We start from the raw sequence: 25,334 nt of genomic DNA, 5'->3' as shown, positions 1-25,334 counted from the left end.
TTGCTGTGATTTTTGAGTACTGTTTGCAAATGTCGAATGGTGACTGCTGAGTGTCATTCTGGTGTTATGAGGCTTCATTAATGAATGCTTGTAAAGCACTTAGTGATCCTCAGATGAAAAAGTGCTGTAATGTGTAATATGTGAAGGGTTGTTAAATTATAGAGCATTATTGTCAAGGCATCATCTTTCATTCTTGGGACAGGCTTTGTGTGAGTGCCAAGAAAAGTAATAAGTAATCTGCATTAGTTTCATCACTTAAAAAGTAATGGGTGACTTATTAGCATCTATAATAACAAACTGGCTACTGCAGACAGGGACCCTGATTACAAGTACTTAATGACCGTAATCAGCTACCTTAACGGTCCAGCTCGAATAGCAGCAAAAGTCCCAGGGTGCATTCAGAAACCAGCACTTGAATTCCAAGAAACTTCCTTTTTGCCGAATATTTCTGATGTGTTTGTTCTGCTCATATTTCTGTCCACTGGCCCTCCTCCTCCGTCCGTTTCTATAGAACGGCTGCTTTTCGTTGTTCTAGTTTCTTTGTTGGTTTGCATTCTGTGGGTCTTGCCGACTTTGTACAGCCCTGAGAGAGTGCTGTGGCTATGGTATGAAAACATGAAGAGAAAGATCAGAAGACTGGGGGGTGGCAGATGCTGTAGACGCACACGGAGCGGAACAAACACGTTCCGCTTAATAAGATAAGATCCGCTTATTAACGTCTCTGTACTACAGATTGACTCAATAAATCGTAATGATTCCTTTAGAGCCACTACAGTGTATCGTGTCAAAGATCCACTTTAATATCTACATATTGTGGAAAGATTCTCTCCCCCCTCCCTCCTGCTCGACTTCATGCTTTGCTTTTCTTTTCTCTGGTGAAAAGGGTGTGTGAGAGAGACAGTGTTAATCAGTTGCCTTCTAAAATGGGACATCAATTCCTATTTTTCTCAAAATATAGGTAGACAATTGATGTGAAATTTCATAGAAGGGTAATTTTCATGCCCTTTAAATTTTCTATGGATTTTTTTAACTGGTTCATACATTTTTAATAGGACGACTTTGGCTCTGGCCAAACTTTTTCCTCGGTAGCACTACTCTTCATTGTGGACAGATATCTCTTAAAATCATTGCCTGTCGACACAAAATTTGGTAGAGAAGTTGATCCTGAGAACTTCTAGCACAAAGGATGGGGGGGGTCTTTTTTTGAGGGGTGCACTTGAATGTAAGATTTAGGGTTATTTTTGGCTGTTATGGACACAGTATGTGCTATGCACACAAGCCTGATCAATGGAGGTTGGACACATACAGGAGCGATTGATGATAGGAACTGGACACACTCAAGCCTTGTTGACGGGCGCTGAGCACGCATGAAATATTATCAGTTGTGAGCTATGCTTTGTCACATTTTATCCTGCAGCAAGGAAGGGCTCACATGCGGCTACTAACAGATGAAATATTTTCTGCTGCAGCTGTACTTCTGTGTTTCAGAGGTCTGGCCCCTACCTCCACCTCATCCAACTCCCACCTTAAACTGAAGCATTCAAAAAAACCTGTATGAAATAATACACAAAAATCTTTGTTATGAAGCCATTAGGGTTGTTATGCACATAACATACCTGAACCTAGCCCCAGGAGCAAGGCAGTGAAAGGGTAAGCCACCTAACAATGCGTACCTGCTACACTTCCATCCACGAGCATGCTCCTTACCTCTTTCCACTGCAACTACCACATACTACAGCCCATGTACTCTGTAACCTGCACTTTGGCCTCCTAGGACACCAGCCTTCTATCCCCCTCGGAGCCGCCTTGCGCTCACAATCCTCCTCCAAACTACCCTCATCCAACATAACCACCTAGAGCACCAAACATGCATGACAATGTTGGGGAAATGCTCATTTCATACGGGGGTATGTGCGAAAAGGCTCAGCAGTAAGGCTGAGCTGAATAGTCTGTGGTGTATGGTCACTGTAATGCTAAGGGAAGTTTGTGGCGGGAGTAGTAGAACATATGCACGGTTAATTGTCTTTACTTTTCTGTTCCTTGCTTTTTGTGGGTTCACGTTAGATTTAGCATATGGTGTGTAAAGCAATCTTAACTACTTCACAGCACTTTTGGGTGTGTATTTATATATTCCTATATGTATGCACCTGTGTTTGTATATACATACCAGATTGTGTGTGTACAACACACATATGGACCCCCCCCCCCCCCACACACACACACACACACTCACACAAACTGTGTTGCAATGCTAAAGCATAACTGGGGAAGTGGAGGATATCGTAGGTGCCTTAGCTCAGTGAATATCTTTGTTTAATTTATTATAAGATAGACTGTTGTGTGCATTCAATCTGTTTGCATGCAGCTGTATACAGATTGAACAATAGCCGTGTGGTTGGGGTGATAGCCAATGATTTTCTGTTAGCTGCTGGTCACCGTAATGGTGGTGATTTTGATACATCCACTTGAGAGAAAACAATTTTGAAGTTATTTGTTATGTCTAGGGTTTTCATGGGGCCTAGGGGAGTTCGGTGTCCATATCCCCATATTCTTTAAGCCCAAATGAAAATCTCAGCCTATTTGGCCAATGAGATCATAAGGCAAGATTCTTGGTTGTTACCCAAGAATTTAAGCCATAAATTAAAATATGCATATTGTAACATTTTGGCTAATTCCCAACAAAAACATCCAGACTGAGTCTCAGCTAGCCCATTTTGAACTACCTCAAGAGAATCAGAAATATAAAGGAGATTTGATTTACATATGTTGTAATTTAATTTCTCAGTGCTCTCTTTTATTGCCGACTGCAAAACTATGCTGTGCTTTGCTTCCCCTTCCAGATGCTAGATCCCTGGCCTCCTCTTGGTTGCCTGGATACTCTGAGTTTCCTCGAGGCAATTGCTAATCAATGTGGGTTGCAGTTAGGTGATTCCTGCAGACAGCAGCCAGATCTGACATCTAAACGTAGAAACTGGTAGCCAAATTCAGTCTGGGAAGTAAACAGCTAAAACACTGTAACCCTATCTCCACTTCCAGGAATCAATTCGTCTTGTGCTAATCAGACACCAGCACTCTGATTGGATTAGATGAACAGAGGCACTTTTAGTAAAATTAAAGTTCAATCATTTTGGCTCTTCTGGAGAGCAGACAAAAGAGGCACGGCTCAAAAAACAATTACATTAATAATTACATTTTGATTCTGCATGTCAAGACCTTGCTTAATTTTCGTATTTATCTACATTTCTTCCCCAGAATGCCATTTTGCATGAATATAGTATGCAACAGAGACTGCTTTTTAAGATGTAAGCCATTAGTGGAAACATTGTCAAAGCACAATATTGGAGCTTTGAAGATAGTATGTGTCCTGTGTAAGTGTTAGCTCCTCGGTGCAAAGAGAGGGCTTTTCTTTTATCATTCCAAAATTATGCTTCGCTATAGGAGTCAGTGAATTCAGAACTGCAGACATAATTTTCAGAGGTGCTGTGAGCACTCCAGATCTCCTATTGACTTCTGTAGGAGCTCAGCACCTCTGAAAGTCAGGTCATAACTACTGTATGTCGCTTGTAAAATGCTTTAGGATCCTCTGGGATAATGGGTGTTGTGTGCTGTAAGGGTAAGATGATGATAATAATGAGAGCTGAGTGGATTATTCAGTACAAATTATATTTGTTATGAATTTAGCCCCTTTTGTTTCATGAATTTCTCACAAACAAATGTTAAGTTGCCTTTTCATGTATACGTTCTTTATGATTATTAGCAGGATACTTGAAACAAATAATTTCCAGTTTACGGGTGGTTCATAAACTCTTTGCTTTGACTGTTCTCTGTTTGTTATTCATTGTGTGTGGCTGGGTTGCTAAAACACAGAGGGTGGTTTGCCTCTTCCTGATTGGTTGATTGAAATAATTGATAGAGAAGTTGAAAAAACAACAAATTGCAAATATTCAAAATTGTAGAAATTTCTGAATGGATGATCATTTGTACTAAGCTTTTGGAGGCTTTCAAGACTGGCAAACATTTTCCTGACTTCCTTATGGTTGTCCAAATACTCATTAATAGGAAATAATGTGACTTTCCACCCAAAGAACAGCAAACCAAACAGAAAGAACAGGAGTAGTGGGGGGGGGGGAATAAACATGGGGAAATAGTTTTACTTTGTGTAATGACACGTCCACTCCCACTCCTCTGGACACAATTAAATCTAGGCTTGAATAAAGACTGTGTGTGGATGTGTCATTGCACAAACTAAAACTATTTCCCATTGTTTATTCCTCCCCCCCCCCCCGCCTATTGTTCCTCACACGTTCTTGTCAACTGCTGGAAATGGCCCACCTTGATTATCACTACAAAAGATTTCTTCTCTCCTGCTGGTAATAGCTCACCTTACCTGATCACTCTCCTTACAGTGTGTATGGTAACACCCATTGTTTCATGTTCTCTCTGTATATAAAATCTCCCCACTGTATTTTCCACTGAATGCATCCGATGAAGTGAGCTGTAGCTCACGAAAGCTTATGCTCAAATAAATTGGTTAGTCTCTAAGGTGCCACAAGTCCTCCTGTTCTTTTTGCGGATACAGACTAACATGGCTGCTACTCTGAAACCAAACAGAAGTATTTTAAATTTTGATCATGAAATGAGGGATATTTTAAAAACTATTCAAACACCTCTGTAAAAAATTAACAGAAGAATTTTGAAAAGGGGAATCTCAGAGGATCAGAGAAACTACTTGACATAGATTCAAATATTTTTTAAAAAATGTGAGACCCGTGAGCAGATATGAGAGAGCTACATTCAGTATTGACACATTGGTTTTTTGCACTGGTCAAAATCCAGACCAAACTGCTGCTAATTACCATCCGTGACAAAAGGCAATGTTTGTTTTGGGTTGTTGCTTGTTTGTGTTGGAAGTTAAATGGTGGCAGCCCAGCTTCAATGTTTACACACTTTCAGGAGATGACAATTATACCAAATGTTGCTGGTTTTGTTCGAAAAGAGAAAACCTGGCAGATGCCACAAAATAGCTTCCCCCGCCGCCCTCACCCCCCCCCCCCCCAAATCAGCTGGTGTCTCCCTCTCAGCCCTTCTGCCTCTTGGTGCAGAGAGAACCCTTTCATTGACCACATAGCTCCCCTGTCTGCTTCTGTACCCACGAGTCTGGAAGCTCTAGATGCCATTTCTTGTAGAGGACATGAGTGGGAGCAAATGTAAGCATTAGTTACAGCCTTTGGCTCTTTAATAATGGATGCTGTAATAGGAGCCCTGGGGCCCATTCATGCTCCAAAGGCCCAGTGCTCTGTTGCAGCACCTTCCAAATGAACTGAGCAGCGAAGAGAAATATACTCATTTGTATGCAGGGAACACAAATTTTAGACACACAAGAACATTTCCATTGGGTCTAGTAGTCTCAGGTTGATGTCCTCGGAGCCAGGCTGTGGTATGGCATTTCCGCAGTTTTTATTCATGGTGAGTTTTTTATCTTCAGGGTGCCCTGGCAAAACACAGAAAAAGAATCAGTTCCTACCCCAAGGACCATCCATTTTAAGTTAAACAGACAGTCTAAATGAATTGCCACATTGAAACACATACAGTAGAACCTCAGAGTTACAAACACCTTGGGAATGGAGGTTGTTCCTAACTCTGAAATGTTTGTATCTCTGAACAAGACGTTCTAGTTGTTCTTTCAAATGGTTACAATTGAACATGGACTTAATACAGCTTTGAAACTTTACTATGAAGAAGAAAAATGCTGCTTTACCTTTAATTTTTTTAGTAGTTTATGTTTAACATAGTGCTTTTCTGTCTGTGCTTGATTGATGGGTTGGTGGGTGGGGGACTCCGTCGCTGCCTGATGGTGTACTTGCGGTTCCAAATGAGGTGTGTGGTTGACTGGTCAATTCGTAAATCTGGTGTTTGGAACTCTGAGGTTCTACTCTATGTACATTGAATCGTATAGCTTGACAAAAATATGAGTAGATGAGTAATCGGGCACAGTGTTCAGTTTGGATAATTGGAAGTAAGAGGGGAATTAAAGATGTTTTTAGGGAAGTTTGGTAATATTCTCCCTTGGGGGGGCAGGGAACAAAAAGTGTTGATTCAATATGATATATTCCAAAAGCAAAAAATAATTTAAAAAAATACTGACCAAGTGACCTAGTGATTTTGGTTGTCAAACTTGAGGCATTTTTGCCTGATTTTTCAGAAAGTGATTGCCACTGTTCATGTTTTTATGAACTCACTCTCTAAATCAGTGGTTCTCAATCTATTTACCATTGTGGGCCTCATAAGCAGCTCTCTGTGTTATAAGAACAGGAGTACTTGTGGCACCTTAAAGACTTAACAAATTTATTTGAGCATAAGCTTTCGTGGGCTACAGCCCACTTCATCGGATGCATAGAATGGAACATATAGTAAGAAGATATATATATATATACACACACACATACAGAAAACATGAAAAAGTAGAGTAAGAGGTTAATTAATTAAGATGAGCTATTGTCAGCAGGAGAAAAAAACTTTTGTAGTGATAATCAAGATGGCCCATTTAGACAGTTGACAAGAAGGTGTGAGGATACTTGACATGGGGAAATAGATTCAATATGTGTACTGTGTTATGGCCACATCCAAACCATTTATATACTACCGTATGGCCCTGAGGATCTCACGTGGGCTGCAGCTGTGTGCTGAACGGGCCGCAGGTTGAGAACCATTCGTCTAAATCATGACTGGAAGAGATGAGGGGGTGAACCCATCAGAGTCAGGGAGAAATCATCCGACCCTTTTCTTGAATTTGGTGGTGGAATTTTAACAAAGGTCCCCAGGAGACCTCTTAGCACATCTGTTACATACTTACCACGATTATCAAAATTCTGCCCCAACTACACACCTATATACCCTTTGTTGAAAACTGTGTGTGCGTTACATATTTGTAGGTCTAACAACATATAAAATCACTGAAATAAATGCTGGACAAAGTATCTGTGTTCAATGCCACACGTACAAGCTGAATTGCTACCCATGTATTTTATATACTCGTTGATCTTTGTAATCACCTGTTAGTATCTTTGTAAAATACACAGAGCTTAAAAAAGAAATAACCAAGTAATATTGAATCTCTGGAGAAGTACAAAATAGAGTAGGATAGATTATCTTCTCTTCCTACTTCTTTTATGTTCCCCCTCCTTTCTCTCTCACATTCCTCCTCCTCCATAAAATACTCTTGCAGCATATAGAAAGTAAGAATCATTTCTCTAGCAGAGACTGCACCTGCTGTAAGATTCGACATCCCCATTAGGGGCTCTTTCCAGAGGAAGTCATTTCCTTCTCCTTATAAATTATGCATCTGTGTACATTTAAGATTCCGAAATGAAGAATAAAACAGAAAGGTATTGCTGAACATTGCTTTGCTCTACGGAGTTGACTCCTTGATCCTTTATAGACACTTGAATGGAGCTTACGAGAATGAAGCTCTGTGTGTTGCTGTCATAGCGTTTCTACATCGCTAAATGCTCTGAGGAGAGAGTCCCTCTGATTTCCAGAAACCGTGAACTTTGAATCCCAGTCCTTGTACTCTAAGACGGCAGTGCGATGGGTAAGATCTTTGTGCAGGGTAAGCCGGGAAGGCAAACTGGGATTTGCTTAGCAACAGAAGCTGGCTTTCCTTTCGCGGGCCTGCCTCGATGAACTCGCTTGATCCTGTCTCCTGGCTGGACTCTTTCTCACTCCCTGTTGCCCCAGTCTATCCCCATGCCCTTCACAGGGCCCACAGGTGTTAGCCTGGTTTTTCAGTCTCCTTCCTGCACACAACCCTCAGACTGCTCAGGCATGATTCCTGTCTTAATTCACCCCGAAGGCCAATGGAAATAGAGCTTCAGGGATGGACTCGAGTAAAAGCTTGAAAGGAGAAGATTGATTCAACCACTCAAATGGCAGTTCAGATGAATGTTATGTTTTATGAAATAAAATTCATAATGTATGTGATTTGCACATTAAGCTCTAGTGAGCTGTAACTGGCTTTGTAAAATAACTGCCTGTTCTCCTGCAAACCTAAGGATTACTTCATTCGAGCAGTGCGTACAGCGGGTTTGTCTACATCTGTGTGTAACTCATTTATAAATTTTAAACACGTACAACACATTCTCCTATAGGCAGGGGTGTGTGTGTGTGTGTGTTTGTAATATTTATGGCATTATATACAGGACATGATGGTTTGGTGTGGTACATAGGTTTCATGTGTATTTATCTGGAATAATCTGCATTTTGTGTGTATATGTATATACACACACTGTATACTCTGAATATCTGTATAGGATGGAGAGAGTATACAGTACATATAGAATGGTATGGTGTCCTAAAAAGGTTTTACCAGCAAGAGTTGGATTCTGATGACACTTTTGTACCAAATCATTCTCTCATTATTTCCTTATATGTAATCTAGTTAGCTGTAGATATAATGCATAATGTAATCAAATTTACCTGTGTGTTTTCTGAGTAGAATTTTGAAAAGAATTATGGCTGATATAAATAATGTTTATAGGGTATATATGCGCATATATAAACATGCACTTTTGTATTGGGGGTGGAGAGGTAAAAATGTATTTTTGAAACTGCTTTGGGATCCCTGAGAATAAAATGCTATATTTAAATGGACAATATTTTAAGTCAATTTCTGTGGCCTAAGGGCAGAAATTAAAATATGTAATAATTTGTTGAAACTGGTATGAATAACTGATATTTTAAATATAGACTTGTTTGCTTATAATGTCAAATAATATAAACTGTATTCTGAATATCGTAAATTTACTTATATCATAAATTCTATGGGACAGGGACTGTCTTTTTCTCTGTGTTCGTACAGCACCTAGCACAGTGGGGGTCTAAATGATGGGGGTTTATAAGTGCTACTGCAAAGTGAAGTAGATTGGAAATGCTGAAATATTTCATTGTGAAGATTGCTATCCTGGCTAGACTGAACCTGCACTTTTAGTGAATTTGCCATAAGATGGGATTTCCCTGAAAGGATCAAAATTGTCCCACAAATTGCATGTGATATTTGCCCCTAAGAGTCTTGCTTTAAAGATTTGGCTAGTTCACTTCTACCCTAACTGACCCCAACAGCTGAAATTCCTCTTTAAAGAAAGCAGGTGGCACTTGGTGTTTTCCTTTGACAAAGTGTTCCTTTAGAGAGAGATTACTTTTTCAGAAATGCAACAGCCACCCAAAAGAGCTCTTCTATTAAAGCAGGTCATCCCAGCTTTTCATCACCTATCTGCTGATAGCAGTAATGAATTTTTTATTTTCTGCAGGGTTCACTCTAAATCTGACACAGTATTGTGTGGTGCATACATATAAAAAGGCCACTAATTGAAATTCAAATGTAATGAGATGAAGTTTTGCTATTCACCACAGCTGCCTTTGTTTTAGTCCGTGTACGCTCAGTGCACCTAAACAATGCAACCCTCACTTCTACTTTTAAATTCAACATGAATAAATTAAAAGAAAAGAAATCTTTCTAGTCTATTCCAGAAGTGAAATATAGTTAGAAAAACAAGAACCATTATTTTTGTCTTTTGCGGGGAGAAAGAGGTTTTGATGGAATAAGAAGAAGAATAAAAAATCTTGCGGCTTAAAATCTACTTTTTTGAACATGCAAATGTGTTTCTATTGCCTAGGTAACTATTATGGAACACCCAAGCCTCCCAGCCAACCCGTCAGCGGGAAAGTGATTACCACTGATGCTTTGCAAAACCTTCAGTCCAACTCCAAGCAGTCGACTCCAAAACGAACCAAATCTTATAATGATATGCAAAATGCTGGAATAGTGCATACGGAGAATGAGGATGAGGATGACGTCCCTGAAATGAACAGTAGCTTTACAGGTAAAGCAAAAAATATTCTTGTCCATATTATAGGACGCATTGCATTCTCCCCTCCCCCTCCCCCCCCCCCACTCCCCCAATAGGAGCCCTGCAAAGCTGCCAGCTCTGGATTGAACCACATTGTAATCTGGGTTAGAAGTATTTCTACTGTCTTCTATTAACACATTTTCCCTAGCTCACAGAATAGTTTAAAAATGTCAGGGATTAACCTAGATGTGTATCTGCTTCCCATACAAAATTATATAGCCCGTGATTCCGTTTCCCCCCCTTAGCCTATCACTATACTCAACAAAGCTAATTTGCTAAATGAAGGAGCATTATGGTTAACATAAAGCATTTCTTTCTTGAGAGTTCAGAGTAGAATTATGCCATAGACTCTTAGACTTTATCTGTGAAGGGCACATGAAATGAAGATAGATTAGAGAATTCTAAGAAAATTCACTGACTCTTTACCTTTTTGATATCTTATGTTAATGATGGTCAAAGTCTGATTAAACAGCACAGAGAGAAGTTGTATATTTTCTTCAGAACCTCCTGTAGTCACTTCGTTTTACAGTCTTACATAATCATAGATGCCTCTAAAATGGGAAGTAGCTGGAAATTCTGAGTAGACATCTCTTGCTGTGTAGAATAATTGAGAATTTCTCGTCTATTGTACAGGATGGGGCGCATTTGTCATTTGAGGTACATTCATGTTCCTTTAAATAGTGTCCACTGAATTCAGTGGGCCAGATTTTGCCCTCAATTGCATTAGGATAGATCTATTGGTCCTGCTTTGAGCCGGGGGTTAGACTAGATGACCTCCTGAGGTCCCTTCCAACCCTGATATTCTCTGACTCCATCAATTACAAACAAGATGGAGCCCACTTGGCAGGAGTGTATGTTCCAAATGATTGGACAGCACCTAGAGGAAAGTAAAATAAATTATTTTAAATCCTTATAAGCATCACACTAATCATTTTGCTCTTGGAGAGGCAGAAGCCGTTTTGTAAAAAGATGTGATGTAGTATTGGAGAGCATGTAAATATTCTGAACCTTTTCCTGTGGACAATTAAAAGCAGCTGCTATTGCAAAAGTTTTAATGAAAATCTGAAACTTTGTCATCTTGAAATATTTTGAACAATGTGTTATTTTGTTGGAAACTAAATCTGCGTTGATCCTCACTCCCACCTGTGACTTTTCCCTCTGCTGTTTTCGCTTGATTTTCAGCCAGGCCGCAGAAAATCAAGGAAGTGTTCATTACCACTGACACTTCTACCCATTGTAACCAGGGGTCTGTGGAGCAAGTTGGATGCGTTTGAAACAAATCGTTCCCTCTTCACTCTCTCTCCCCACTGTTTTTCTTTTAATTGCTGGCCACGTATTTCTTACCTACACCAAAGCCTTCTCAAGCACGTATAGTTTACTCCTTCTGTTCCCTGTGGTACATCCCCCAGTATGCTGGGGCTGGCCCACAGAGAGTCAATGAGATGTGAAAGCAAACTTGGTCTGCTTAAGAAGTCCTTGTGTTTCACTTTCTAAAATGTCCTGTGCCTGTCGACGGGTCTCACACTGATCTCTCTGATGTTAATTTGATCTCATGCTTCAGCCTGCAGGGGTCTTGAAGGAACTTTTTTTTCTCTGATGCACAATCTGGGTGGGGGGTTCACCTAAAGCATCCAAGATCAGCCACAGCTGGAGATGGGATACTGGTTGGGGTGGACCAGTGCTCTGAGGTGGTACAGACAATCCTTTGTTTGAGATGCCTGACGGATGTGTCTTGCTCACATGCTCAGGGTCTAGCTGATCGCCAGATTTTGAGTCAGGAAGGAATTTTGCCCCAAGTGAGATTGGCAGGGATTTTGGTTTTGTTCTGCCTTTCTCTGCAGCCGGGGAATGGATCGCATAGACATATCTCACCTTACCAATTCCCTCCCATCACCGGCATCGCAGGGTCTCCGGTTCTCTGTCTATGGCACCCAAGAGTTTAGTCTCCTGAGGACTAAAATCCATTCATTTTACTGAAGTGACTGGGCTCAACATGAGGGTATTTGGGTGAAATTTGGTGACTTGTGAATTGCAGGAGGTCAGACTACATGATCTAACAGTCCCTTCTGGCCTTAAACTGCATGAAACTATGGTGCTGCCCCTCTGGCCCAGAGACTAGGAGCATTGCGGGAAAGCTGTCCCCTGCCAGAAGCTGACCACTCCGCTGCTCAGTGCTGGCAGGCTCAGAGCAAGAGACTAAATGGCTCTGTCCAAATTCCACTGAAGTCAGTGGGAACTGGTTCAAGCCTTTAGTCAGGATTTAAACACTGGTCCTGTATCTTGGTAGCCCAGAACTTTCAAGTAGCGTCCTTATGATTTATACAGGGCTTCACATCTTTTCAGCTGCTGTGCAAGCATTAATTAAGCCTCACAATGCTCCCATGAGGCATGGAAGCAGTGAACGGTGTTGTTCTCATTTTCACAACCAGGAAACAGAGAGAAGTAAATTGCCTCATTTCGGAGATGGTTGAGCTCCATGTGCATTGCAAGCTGTCAGTGTCTCTGAAAATCAGGCCAGAAGTGATTGGCACAGGATTATGTAGCAGGTTGGTGAAAGAGCCAGGACTAGAACTCAGAAGCCCTTGGCTCACACTCCTCTGCTTAATCAACGCCATTACCTAGTTTCTTTCCAAACTATGGGCAGGACTCTCAGTTGGTGTCAATTGGCCTCGCTCCTGTTATTTCAGTGGAGCTGTGCTGTTGATTTTCCTCTAAGGGCCAGATTTTCAAAGTTACTTAGGTGATGAAACATGTTCCTGGTGGGATTTTCAAAGCTATGCACCTAAATCTCATTGGTGGTAGCACTTCAGGTCCAGATTTTCAAACGTATGTAAGTCTTTCTGCCAGCGCAGCACATTCCTTCCATGCGTAGAAGCCTGGTTGTCAGGTCTGCTGAAACATTTGCGCTTGCAGATAGATATCCGTGGGGGGACATGCCACTTTCTGTGTGAGATAGCAAGTGGTAGTCACTGGAGAGATGCCTGTGACCATTCTTTCCTTGATCTTTATTCAGCCTAATGTTGCATTTTAAAGCTGAGTCAGCAGCCACAGCATTACTGTAACAGATCAGAAACAGAGAAGCCAACTAAGATATTTACGGTTGCTCTTGTTTCAGAAACACAGAAGTTAACTGAGGTTTTATAAATGCTCCTGCACTTTCTTTTCATTGTTTTCTTTTTGTTTTTAAGAGCAACCAAAGAAAGTAGCTGTCAGTATAATCAGAAATTATAGCATTGCGACACAGAACAGGAGGTTTTTCTGCTGTTATCACTCTCTCCATGTTATTGGGTCGGGTCCTGATCCCATTAAGACCAGTGCACATCATGAGTCACTCCGTTGACGTCACTAGAGTTACACCCGTGTGAAATGCGTTTCAGACCCATCCTCCACTCTGGCCCGTAGGCATTTCCTGTACATACATTGTATTGAAATTGCCAGCTGTTATTCCGTGGTCCTCTGTCTGCTTGTGAGCTTCTTGGAGCAGGGACCATCCTTCTTAAGTGTTTGGAAAGCACATGTAGTGGGCACTAGAGCAAATGAACAGGAACAATAGTACTGGGGCAGACTACAGCCCTGGAAACAGCAAGCCTTATGGAGGAGGATTCTTTGATCGCGGCCCTTCTTGATCAAGAACCCCAAGACATGGGAGAAGTCTCCAGACATTCTTTTCCCTTAATGCTCTCTCCATTGAAGGGGCTTTCTCTTAGGCCTGGTTTGCGTGAAATATCCCCAAATCAACTGTCTAAGACCATTAAACACAGGATTAATTAAAAATAGGGAAGAAAGTTCAGATTAACAAAACAAGTGATATTCACAATTATTATTATTTATATTTCAGTAACATCTAGGAGCCCCAGTGATGCAGGGGTGCTGGAACCATTTTTATAGAAGGGGTGCTGAGAGCCACTGAACCAAACAGTAAATGCTGTATATAATGGAAACCACTTCAAGTCAGGGAGTGCTGCAGCACCCCCTAGTTCCAGCACCTATGCAGTGATGGACTGTAACCCCCTTGTGCTGGGTGCTGCACAAACACAGAACAAAAAGACCCCAAGGAGCTTACAATATGTCAGGCCTGGCATTTGACAGAGGCTCGTCTGTCTAGGTACAGAGGCTTACTCGTAATGGACAGGAGTTCTCTGGCCTGTCAGGGGAGTTCTATGGCTCGTGTTATGTAGAGAATGAAACTAGATGCTCACAATGGTCACTTCTGGTCATAGAGCAGATTTACACTTAAAACACTGCACCGGCTCTGCCACGCCGCTGTAGTGCTTCAGTGAAGACCCTCTATGCCGATGGGAGAGAGCTCTCTTATCAGCGTAGTTAATCTACCTCCCTGAGAGGCAGTAACTGTGCTGACTGGAAGATTTCTCCTGCTGACCTAGCGATGTCTGCACTAAGGGTGGGGTGGGTGTAACCACATCGCACAGGGGCATGGATTTTTCACACCCTGGAGCGACATCGATATACCAGTGTAAGTCTGTAGTGAGACCAGATCTTAAAGTCTATGTCTCTATAACAGCTTTCTGAGGAAAACCATCTCTTGTTGTCCATCTCCTTGGTCAACTTCTCAACCTGTTAGCCAGGCGATATCTCAGAGGCATATCCTCTTGTCTATTTTTTTCCTTCGAGTCCTGTTGATTCTCTGAGTCTCTTTCCCCGCCCATTAAGTCCCTTTGATATGCCTGGCTCCTCCTTATACCAGGCATCCCCTTGTCCCTACTCCCCCCAGGTGAAGCTCCCAGATTTTTTTCAGGATTGTGTTCAGTTTGTTTGTTCCATCTTTGCTTCTGACCACCCCCAAAAGTTCCTTTGAAGGTAAATCCCCCTGAGGTTTGGAACCCTTATCCCAGCTTTGCACCCCTTTTGCAAAACTCCATATTGCTGAATATAAATCCTGAAACCTCACATCTTGTGACTTTGCAACTCCCACCCCACCCAACCATCCCTCACAGGACCTGTTGTTGGGAAAAGGTCATTCTGAGATCTAATTAATCTCCTTTCTAATGGGAACTGGCCCTGACGAGAACAGTTAACTGTGAAACCAACACACAGTTTTGCCTTTTACGGAGACAGGAGGTATATATTCACTATAATTCCCTCTGACTAGTGTTTTCTACTCTGTGAATTAATGAAAGATACAAATAATCTGTCACCATGAGATCAGACTTCGGCCCCTTGTCTCCACCAACTGAGCACAAACATCTGGATAGAAGAGCATTGGCCCACGCAGGTCAAAAGACTTTTTCATGTTTATTTCACGCCAGGGATAACTCTGCTAACCATATTAAAATTCTCCGTGTTCTGCCGAGGACCTGTCTTAGACTTGTGTTTTCAAGCTTTGGCATGTTTACACTAATGATCTGACGGGGAAGGGAGGGATGAATCATATTTTAGTTTCTTAATCTTGCCAATCTCTACTTAAAAATATTTAAAGGTGCAAATGCAGGAAGCAGACAGTGGGGGTGTTGAACTAATCTTGATATTTTTTTTATTTTTCTGGTTTAGAAAATATTATATCAGTGCCTTTCCTGTTCACAGAAACAGCAGGCAGGGCTCCCCCATGGCAAGGAGTTGGGATTTAGACTGGCCAGTAACTCTTGCTTTGGAAGACTGTTGTGGATTTCCACCCCCTTCAAGAAGCAAAGCTCCCTTGCAGAGCTGTCCCCAGGGGATGGCGAATCAGGGTGACCGCTCTGGGCCCCGCATTTTGGGGGGGCCCCACGGGTCAGCGCGATTGGCCAGTGCTGCATGGGCAGCAGGTGAACCGCTGGCTGGGGGAGGCTACCCTCAGCCCCGCCCCTTCCACCCGAGGGAGAGTGCACCCAGCCACAGGAAGGCAGGCGATGTGGCCCCAGCCTCCTGGAGCCCAGCAGCACTGCCGAAGCGGGGCCTTCGGGGGGGAGGGGGCAGTGTCATCAGGGCCACGCCTGGCTGTTTGAGGAGGCACCGCCTCCACCAGCCTCCCCTACCTGCTCCCAGCATGGTCGGTCCTGGAAGTGATGTCACTTCCGCCCCGGGCCCCGTACGCCCTAGGGACGGCCGTGCTCCCTTTACTGAGCTATGTCTACACTTAGCAGCCTATTGTGGCCCAGCTTCAGGGCTGCAGCTGCGCCCCTGTAGCACTTCCGTGTAGACCAGTGGTTCTCACCCTGCAGGCCGCTTGTGGGCCAATCAGCACGCACCTGCGGCCCATGGGACATCCTCAGGGTCATACAGATGGAATATATATTGTGTCGATGCGGCCCACAGAACGCATAGAGAGATGCATATGCAGCCTACCATGGTAAATAGGTTGAGAACTACTGGTGTAGACGCTCACTGCAACAGGAGGGGTTCTCCTGTCACTATAGTAACTCCAGCTTTCCGAGAGGTAGTAACTAGGTCAGCGGTTGACCTAGCGCTGTCTACATGGGGACATAGGTCAGCTTAAGTTTGTCACTCAGGGGTGTGGATTTTTCACACCCCCGAGCATGACATAGCTGGGTCGATCTAATTTTCTCTTGTACCCCAGCCCCAAGACACAGCAGTGTTTAGAACATCTGTAAACTAAGGCCTGGTCTACACTGTAAAGTTATCTCCGTGTAGCTATGTCAGCCGGGGTGTGAAAAAACTTATGCTGACCTAAACTCTCAGTGTAGATGCCAACAGAAGAGTTCCCTTGACATAGCTAACTTAGGCCTGGTCTGCACTTAAAATGTAGGCTGACCTAGCTGTGTCACTCAGGGCTATGAAAATGTTTGCACCTCTGTAGACGCAGCTACTCTGTTGCTTATGTGTAGACATAGCCTTGCTCAGGAAGTTAGTGTTCGTACACTCACGGGAAACCCCCTTCTGTGGGGCAGGCCGAGCCTATGCTACTGGGCTATGCCAACATAGCTATGTAATTAGAGTCTCCATCGTGTAATTAGGAGCAGAGATCCAGTTTGTGTGGAGCAGCTCCTAAGGTTTAAGGATGTGAGGAGTTGCTACAGAGACCACACACTGTTGCCATTTTGGAGGGTGGGTTAGGGTCTGCAGGGATCCAATGACCCCATTCCCTCCCTGCCCCCCCACCCCCACCCCACCCCCTCAATACTGCAAGCAGAGATTTTTCCTCAAGAGAGAGGAGAACCATGCACCCGTCACTAGGGACTATACTATTGCTAGGATTTTACATGGAAGGCACTTAGAGGCTCTGGAGATGAGTAGCATTGTAAAACCCCATGGATGGGGGCAGAACAGATTGTTGCAAGCTGCCACTTACAGCAGGATCTCATGACTATTATAAAACATTGAAATAAATTATTTTCATTGCTTAATATGAAATTGTTTAATATGAAAAAACTCTACCACTTCATTGAATTTCTATGGCACTTGTGCTCCAAGGTACCTTAGGCAATTCTGAAACTCTCCCAATCAATCCTTCTGCTGCAAGGAATCTTATTCTCTTGGGCCCCAACCCCACAAGTTGTTCTTTGTAGGTGGGCCCTTGCACCCTTTCAGAGCCCCATTGAACTCAGTTACTTCAGCAGGCCCCAGTTTGCAGGATTGGGGCTTTAGAGGCAATAGCTACAGGAAAACTCACTATCAGTCTCCCAAGTCCTGTGCTTTGAAAGGTGAGTCGAGTCTTTGGAACCAATACCAATGCAGGTATGGACACAAACAAATGAACAAGGAAGAAAAAGTGGTACAAATATTTGAGTGTGTTTACCGATAATCCTTTTTGTGATTCTACAGCAGATTCTGGTGACCAAGAGGGGCACAATATACATAGTATAAGAGAAACAGCGCCACCACCTGTGAATAATAGCATCACCGCCATTCCCACCACGGAACCATCTCAGAAGCTCCCTCAATATCTACCTCCTGCTGCAGAGGAAAACCTAGGTCCTCTACCTGAAAACTGGGAGATGGCCTATACCGAGAATGGAGAAGTCTATTTTATAGAGTAAAGCTCATATTTTGTTTGTGTGTGTGTGTGTGTGTGTGTGTGTGTAATCTCTGTCTGCAAATGTACATACAAACCATGTGTATTTAATGTCTACAGTTGCTTTTGAGAACTAAAAGATCTTGACCAGTTGTAAGACGTTGCAATGCTCCTACTTGTGCATTTCCTGAGTGGATCAAGCAGCCAAACTCTTCCAGAGTTCAGAGGTGTTGAAAATCCAATAAATTTCCGGAGCTACTGTAGTTTTTTACAAAGATAGTTACAAGAGCTACCGGCAGTTAAAAATATTGGTTAGTTTTCTAGTTTGGGATGAAAGCTTCTAATGGAAAGACGTTAAGAACTCTCTTTCAGAGCCTGCCTGTGTACATCAGAATGGTCGGGAAAATTCCTCCAACCCCACGCTCAGTCAGTAGCAGAGCCAGGGAGCTAACTTGGTACACTGCTGTTCTCATTAAAGAGGAGGGTCCAAATTGGATGCTGACATGCTCCAGTAGGCTTGCACAGGGCATAACTCAGAGCAGAATTTGGCACACAGTATTTGGAAGAGCCAGGAAGACATAGTGCTGTGGATACTTTTTGCTTGACAGCTCTGTAGTGTCAGCTGCTTTAAAATGGTCTTAATATTGATTTTTTTTGTACCATGAATAATAGTCTCTAATTGTACTTAAAAAGACTTGAGCAGCTGCTAAAACAGGACTGTCTAATATGAGAGATTCCTCAGACAGAGTTAGCTAGTCATCAGAAGAGTGCAAATAGTGTTTGCAGCCTGAAAACAAGCTAAACAAATCTCATAGCTGTCTTTATGAGTATGGGGCAAGGAATTCGAATTTGGTTCTGAAGGTTAGTATACTGTAGTAATGGAAAGTGAGGCCCTCTATCTACAGACCAAATACAGTGCATCCAGATACAAAGCTGGCTTTTCCTTTATATAGTACTTAGACCAGAACCTCAGCTTTGACATGTTAAAAATCCCTACTATTTTCTATGGGTGAGATAACTGCCAAACTGACTTTGATTTAAAGGAGTTATGCTACATTATTTTCTGGTGGAGTGACTATGATCCTCTAATGTCTAGAATTGAAGTTATTGTGTCCTTTGGGAGAGATTCTTGGGAGGTCAAGCCACCGGCAAGGGCAGACCAGCAATCCTCTGTGCAGCACGGCCTCGCATACACTGTGTGTGGAAGATTATGCTAATGGGGGTGGGGATAGGCCCAGACCGTTCCCAAAAGTACCAGAATACCAAGTATTTTGAGGATGCAGCGATAGTCACCCTGTTTGTGCTTTAATTTGAATTGAGACAGGTCCATTATACTAAACATGGTGCTCTGCCCTCAGTTGTAACTGAATGGTGATTTTGTGCTACTACCTTCATTCTTTGAAACAGTTTTTGGAGGCAGAGTGATTTATTATGCGTTTATGCAGTCTTTTAATGAGCTAAAGCCCTGAATTGCCAAATGGTCTTTAAAAACTTGTTAGCTCTTTTGTGACAAAATTTAGGGAGGAGAAGGATGTTTCTATTATCAAAATCATGTGTGTGTCCACTAGAACTTACTTCTGGATTTATCCTTACTTCTATGTGCATACTTGATTCTTTAATACTGTTGCAAGTTATGCCGCAAAACAGGGAGAAGAGAGAGGATGGGTGTGATTCAGTTCATAACAAATAATAATGATCTCAGCTATTGCCCGCAGTTCAACTACGTTTCAGTGTAACTTTAGAAAAAGAAAACAAATCCCACCCAATGATTTTGTACACCTCGCCGGTTACAGGGTTGGGAGCAGAAATTCCATGTGAAAGGCTGCTTTTATAATATTCCCTGTCCAAACAAAACCAGGGAATATTGCAAATAGCACAAAAGTTCGTTCTCATGAGTTTATCAGATGGAGGAGGCTTGGATAAATTTTGTATGCTTAAGCTAACAAGATCTTATGGGGTTCTCCTGTCACTGGGAATGTCCCACCGGACTGACAGTTGCTAAAAATATGCAAATACTGTACCCATCCATATCACCACCATTTTCCCTAGCAAACCGCAAACTTTTTATACATTGGAGGAACCCCTCTGCTTTATTATTGATGATTTGTCTTGCTTTGCTAGAGTTCAATTTACTAGTCTGAGAAACCCAAACCACAACCAATGAATTCATCAGAAACTCTCTGAAGTGCACAAAAGAACTGAATGTGTTCCTTCTGCACTGGGAAGGCTGACTAATGAAATGGGTGAAACCAAGGACCTTTTACTACAGCACTCAGACACAAGAATAAATCAGACGTGGAGTCTTCTCCGAGTTTGCTGGTTGGCTGTTAGTCCTGAAAGTAACATAGTCCTCATTACATTATTTCTTAGTTCACAAGGGGTGTTGTGAGGTCTAGTTAAAGTTTGTTAAACCTCTTTGAGAACCTTGAATGTGGAGTGAACAGTATCAATATGACATTAGAACTAAGCACTATTAAACAGAGCCAAAGGCTAAGCTAGATAAATGATATTTCAGTTTTAGAAGAGGTTAGTCTCTTCAGGTTAGATAATATGCAGAAGAATGCATCAAGCACCAGGACTAGTTTATAGATTTAAGAGATTATATTACCCCTTGTCCTAAGACACAAACCAAAATAAGGAGAAAAGCATCCCTACAAAGTATATTTAAAGAGGATGAACATACAATCTCCATCCTTAGGACAGAAGTCAGGAGCTGGTCCATGGACTCGTGAATAGAAAGAGTTGAAAGTTGCGCTGGTCACGATTTCCATCCCAGATTTTGATAGAAAAGTTTTTCCTGTTAATAGAAACATTTTCATTGGAAATATCTGTTCTGATTGATGTTTTCTCTCAAAACCCAACAAATTTTGAAGAAAAATTTAGACGAAAATAAAAAAAAAATTTAAAATTTCCCTGAGGAAATAACCCATTTCCCAGCCAGCTCTCTTTGGTAGATGAGTCCACAAATTAGCCTCCACATTAAAATGTGATCCAGAGTATAAGTGAAAGTTTACCGGTCCCTGCCGTAGTTACCCCTGTGCCTTACACTTGAATTTCTGACTTCTAGTGGTGACTGTTTTTAAAATCTCAGATATTTTTTTCCTATCAATGCTGAAAGTCTCTTGACTTGCTAGCCGGTTTTATAAAACATAACGTTTTATGAAATAAAAATATGCTTTCAGCTCAGCTGAATAGTAGAGAGGGCACATGTTTTTCTGTCACTGGTGCTTCAGCTCGGTTTATTAACAAAGGTCATATTTCCATTTCTGGTTTGCAGCCATAACACTAAAACAACGTCTTGGCTAGACCCACGGTGCCTGAGCAAACAGCAGAAGCCTCTAGAAGAATGTGAAGATGATGGTAAGGGACTGAAAACAGTGAACTAAAACTTAGTGTGTTTGCTCTAACTTAGGTAAATAGATCCCCCGCCCCCAACAATACTATGATTGCAAAATGTAAAATAAAGAACCAAGAGTGCACAGAGATAACCACTATGAACATGAGTTTGTTATATAACCGCTACATACATGTAAGGCGAATCATCATGATTTTCAAATGATCTTGAGTCAGACGATCACAGAAGTATTAGAACGAGGAGGCATCCATTTTTGCACAAAAGGATTTGAATGTTCATTGTTGCTGAAAGAGACCAAGGTCCTTTGAATGCATGCGCTAGCTAGCACGCCTGGGCAGGCACAGAGTAAATGGTGCTCTGCATGGCCCATTGCCTTATGCTGTGGTTAGTGTGTTTTAAGTGGATCCAAAGGACATTATTATTTCCTCATTTGGGTAGCATTAAAAGGTTAATGTATTGCTTCACTTTTGAATGTTACATTCTGGTAGTCTGGTTAGCATTATGATTGCTAAAGAGAAATTATATTTGGAAATCATGGATTTTTATCACTTAATTTGCACCAATACCATTTTGCATTCCTTGAGATGTTGAAAATGCAAGCCAATGTCCAGTTTGAAGGCACATAAATAAATCAAGCATCCCAATCTGTGACTGGAAGAGGAGGTATTTCACTTAAGTTTACCTTTAAAAAGGCACCAAAATGAAAAGTTCAGTACAAAAAAATTGCAAAAATAATAAGGGCCAGTAAAACATTTGTGAAAATATGCACACAAATTTTGGTCCGTTGACCTTTAACACATACACACACAAAAAACCAAAACAGGAAAACAATGGCATTTTAACTGGCATAGTGCTAGGCATGAGCATTTTAGAGTGTCTGCATTATTATTCTAAAGCTAATTTGGGGATTATGATCAATCACCTTCTCTCTCAAGCTATTTGTGAGTCAGGCTCCTATGCTTTAGGGATATTATCTTACTTAGGAAAGGAATGGACCTGATTGTTTCAGAAGTCACCTCTAAAGTTGCTGTTACAATCTTGTAATTTGTCAACCTTCATTTTTTTCACATCTGAGTTCTTTTTCACATGTAATGCCTGGATTTGACTGTACAAACCGCTTTTTCATGAGAAAACCAGATAGTTGTACACGTGGCTAATGGACTTGAATGCTCTCAAAATACAAGATGTCTTGTGATTGCACAAATTTTAGACAAGACACTATGCATTCAGTTTTTAGAGGCCTACTTGAGAGCCCTTTGAAATGTTGGCCCCTTCTGTTGGAGACTAGATCCTGCAAAGTTTGTGGGACTCCAGGCACGGAGATCCTTGATCCAGGGTTGATCCCTTTGCAGGACTCGGGTCTAAAAATAGATATATCACTGGGAGCTCGGAGAAACAATTTAAAATAGAACATAAATTGCACCTAAGCTTTCCCCTTGCTGAGGCTAGAGTTTTCCCTGAAGCACACCCTCTGTCCTAACTCCCTCTTCAGAGTGCGGCTCCAGCTCCTGTTTATAATCTCAGGTTTCAGAGTAGCAGCCGTGTTAGTCTGTATTCGCAAAAAGAAAAGGAGGACTTGTGGCACCTTAGAGACTAACGAATTTATTTGTTTATAATCTGGTTGAAGTTAACAAGGTGCACCTGCCACTGTGACTCAGCGGGAAACACCCTGCGCTTTCATACAGGGTCAGGATACAAGAATCAGGGTGACTTACCAGAGGGTCCCCTACATTCTGGTACCATGCACCAGAGTCTGCCACTCTGTTATACCCTCATCCTTTTCAACTAAACAATAGGCACCTGAACAGCTTGTGTAATTGGGACAGTTAATTTATAATAGCCTAATATATTTTTTAAAAAGTAGCTCCTTCCTTTCAGCTCATTTTATCGTTCCTGCCTATGTTTGCTAATGAATTATTCTTTTTCTAACAGCACGTATTAAAACTCATTACGTCCCAGGTGCATTTAGTGCACTGCACACTTCTACTTCACTGTTCTAAGTCTGTCTTTATAGTTCAATAAAAGCTCCTAGGTGTGAAGAAAAGGTAAAATAACATTACAAATCCCAAATGACAGTCTGATCCAGCCACTGTGGACATAAGGTTGCTCATGTGAGTAGCTCCACTGAAGGCTATGGGGGAACTCCCAGGAGTAAAGTTGCGTGTCTGTTTTCAGGCTTGGTCACATCATGTGTACCGTGGAAAAAGTAAATACTTTGAGTGTTAGACATCTTTTCAGACTTGTTTTGAATTTTATCTGTGTTGTATTCTTTCCATGGCGGAGTACAAATCCCTGAAAGTTTTCTGTTGTTTACTCTATATGAAGAAAATGCCTATTAGCATTTCACACACAAATATCTAACCAATTATTCTGGCATACTATAACACAAACAGCTCATGGGTAAGTTAGAGCACATAATGTATTTCTTCAGTGTCATAGTTATCAACAGCAATCTGATGGTATTGTATCTCTTATGTGTGTCATTTATTAACATAGCTAATACTTTTCTGTTACGTCCCAGCTTGTTTTATCATCTGCATTCTAGTTGTGTCATCACCTTTCATTTTCTGACTGCAGTATTATTCATAAGCCAAGCAATACCGTAATCATCTGTCATTGTTAACTGTTGAAAATGAGGTCTCTTTGAAGTTAATGCAGCTACATCTGGGTGTCAGGCTCTTTACTGGTGCGTCTGTTTTGCAGGATTGGAAACTTAGGCCCCAAATGAGCAAGGCACTTAAGCACATGCTTACCTTAAGTGCATAAGGTAGTCCCAATTAAGTCAGCAGAGCTACCTATGTATTCCAGTTTGAGGTGTTTAAACAAACATCTCTGAACTGGGTTCTAAGTGACATCCTATTTAAGGGCAAAGAGTTCCTCTAAGATGTGCACTCAGCTTTGGTCTCCTGATCAATATATAGCCTTTTGCATCTGAGAGGAGTGTTTTCCCACAAAAATGATGATATGCAAATTTGTTTATCACTCAATCTAATCACATATTGGCATGAAAGTAACTGATCCACAATTGTTTTAACAGTGCAAGAACCTATTCTTTTATGACCCACATCAAGGTCCATAAATACTGTGATCACTAAGATGTGATAAACTGAGAGTTTGATCTGTGCAAAATTGGTGTTGGTTCTTCTGTTTACTATAGCGATATCTTGCTCGCTGCTGGTATCTGAAATTTTCTTTTAATTTTTTCTGTCTCATTTACTGCTCTTCCTTTGGAGAAGAAGGGGTACACACGGAGGAACTGGACAGTGAACTAGGTAAATCATCCATCTCTCATTTTGCTGTATGACTGACTGTACCATTTTTAGCCTCTCATTGCTTGACTTCTCCTTTGTGTCATTTTGCATCTTTCAAGTCTTTAATTTCAACAAGACCAAATTCAGTAACAAAATGTATCAGGGTTTTTGACACTGCAAATAGATTTTTTTCCCCCCATTATGTGGAATCTTAAGGCACAGTTCTTATGGTACTGGATCCCAAAGAAGAGAAACAAAGTAAGGCCTCAATCTTGAAAGGCTTGAGAACATGTTTACTCTTATGCATAGTGGGTTTTAATTTTCACCCTGATGAAGTCAATGGAGTTTTGCCATTGACTTCAGTGGGGCCAGAATTTCACCCAATGAGTAGGTCCATTGACTTCCAAGTTATGTGAAGAGTAGACACATATATAAGACTTTTCAGGATTAGTACCCAGCGTTCCAGATTAGAGAAACTGAGTGAAATTTGGAAAACTGGCTAAAAATATCCCACAGAATGTTTTTGCTGAATTTGTCAATGAAACAGCAGACATTTTGCCCCAGTAGCTGATGTTATAAATCAAGAATAAATTTATTTTAGATGCTGTGGTCCAGTGGTATTTTCTAAGTGTTTTTGAAGAATGCAATCATAATATATAATCTCATTTAGCATTTGTTAGTTCAGTCTGTAATTATAGTGCAGAAAACTATTAGACAATTATTTCTGCTCCACATTCTAGTCCATTTTGAGAGTTGAAAGGGATGAGTATGTTATATGTGACTGTATTTTCATTAGGTTGTTCATTGCTTTAAAGAAATTTATAACTTTCTATGGTAGCCGATTATATTACAGTGGAATTAATCTCTGGTTTCCTTAATTACTTGAAAGTGTAGACTGAGTCCCACTTCTGTGT

The 25,334-nt window shown here is 41.5% G+C and overlaps 1 protein-coding gene across 34 annotated transcripts in view; it reads left to right on the top strand.

The window, feature by feature from the left end:
- Nucleotides 1-25,334, top strand: part of MAGI1 (membrane associated guanylate kinase, WW and PDZ domain containing 1) — a 485,483-nt gene that overhangs the window by 376,458 nt on the left and 83,691 nt on the right. For 24 of the 34 annotated variants that reach the window (XM_074957425.1, XM_074957412.1, XM_074957407.1 and 21 more), the window contains 4 exons: nucleotides 9,672-9,878; nucleotides 17,625-17,835; nucleotides 21,092-21,174; nucleotides 24,406-24,441. In XM_074957425.1, the coding sequence (XP_074813526.1) occupies nucleotides 9,672-9,878; nucleotides 17,625-17,835; nucleotides 21,092-21,174; nucleotides 24,406-24,441 (537 nt within the window). The remainder of the gene's footprint in view (nucleotides 1-9,671; nucleotides 9,879-17,624; nucleotides 17,836-21,091; nucleotides 21,175-24,405; nucleotides 24,442-25,334) is intronic. The other 10 variants (XM_074957426.1, XM_074957411.1, XM_074957430.1 and 7 more) reach the window with 3 other exon arrangements.

This window comes from Natator depressus, chromosome 7 (genome assembly GCF_965152275.1).
Source record: "Natator depressus isolate rNatDep1 chromosome 7, rNatDep2.hap1, whole genome shotgun sequence".
In the NCBI taxonomy this organism is placed as follows: Eukaryota; Metazoa; Chordata; order Testudines; family Cheloniidae; genus Natator; species Natator depressus.
Note: the sequence above shows the minus strand (reverse complement) of the source record. Positions and strands in the feature narration are given on the sequence as shown.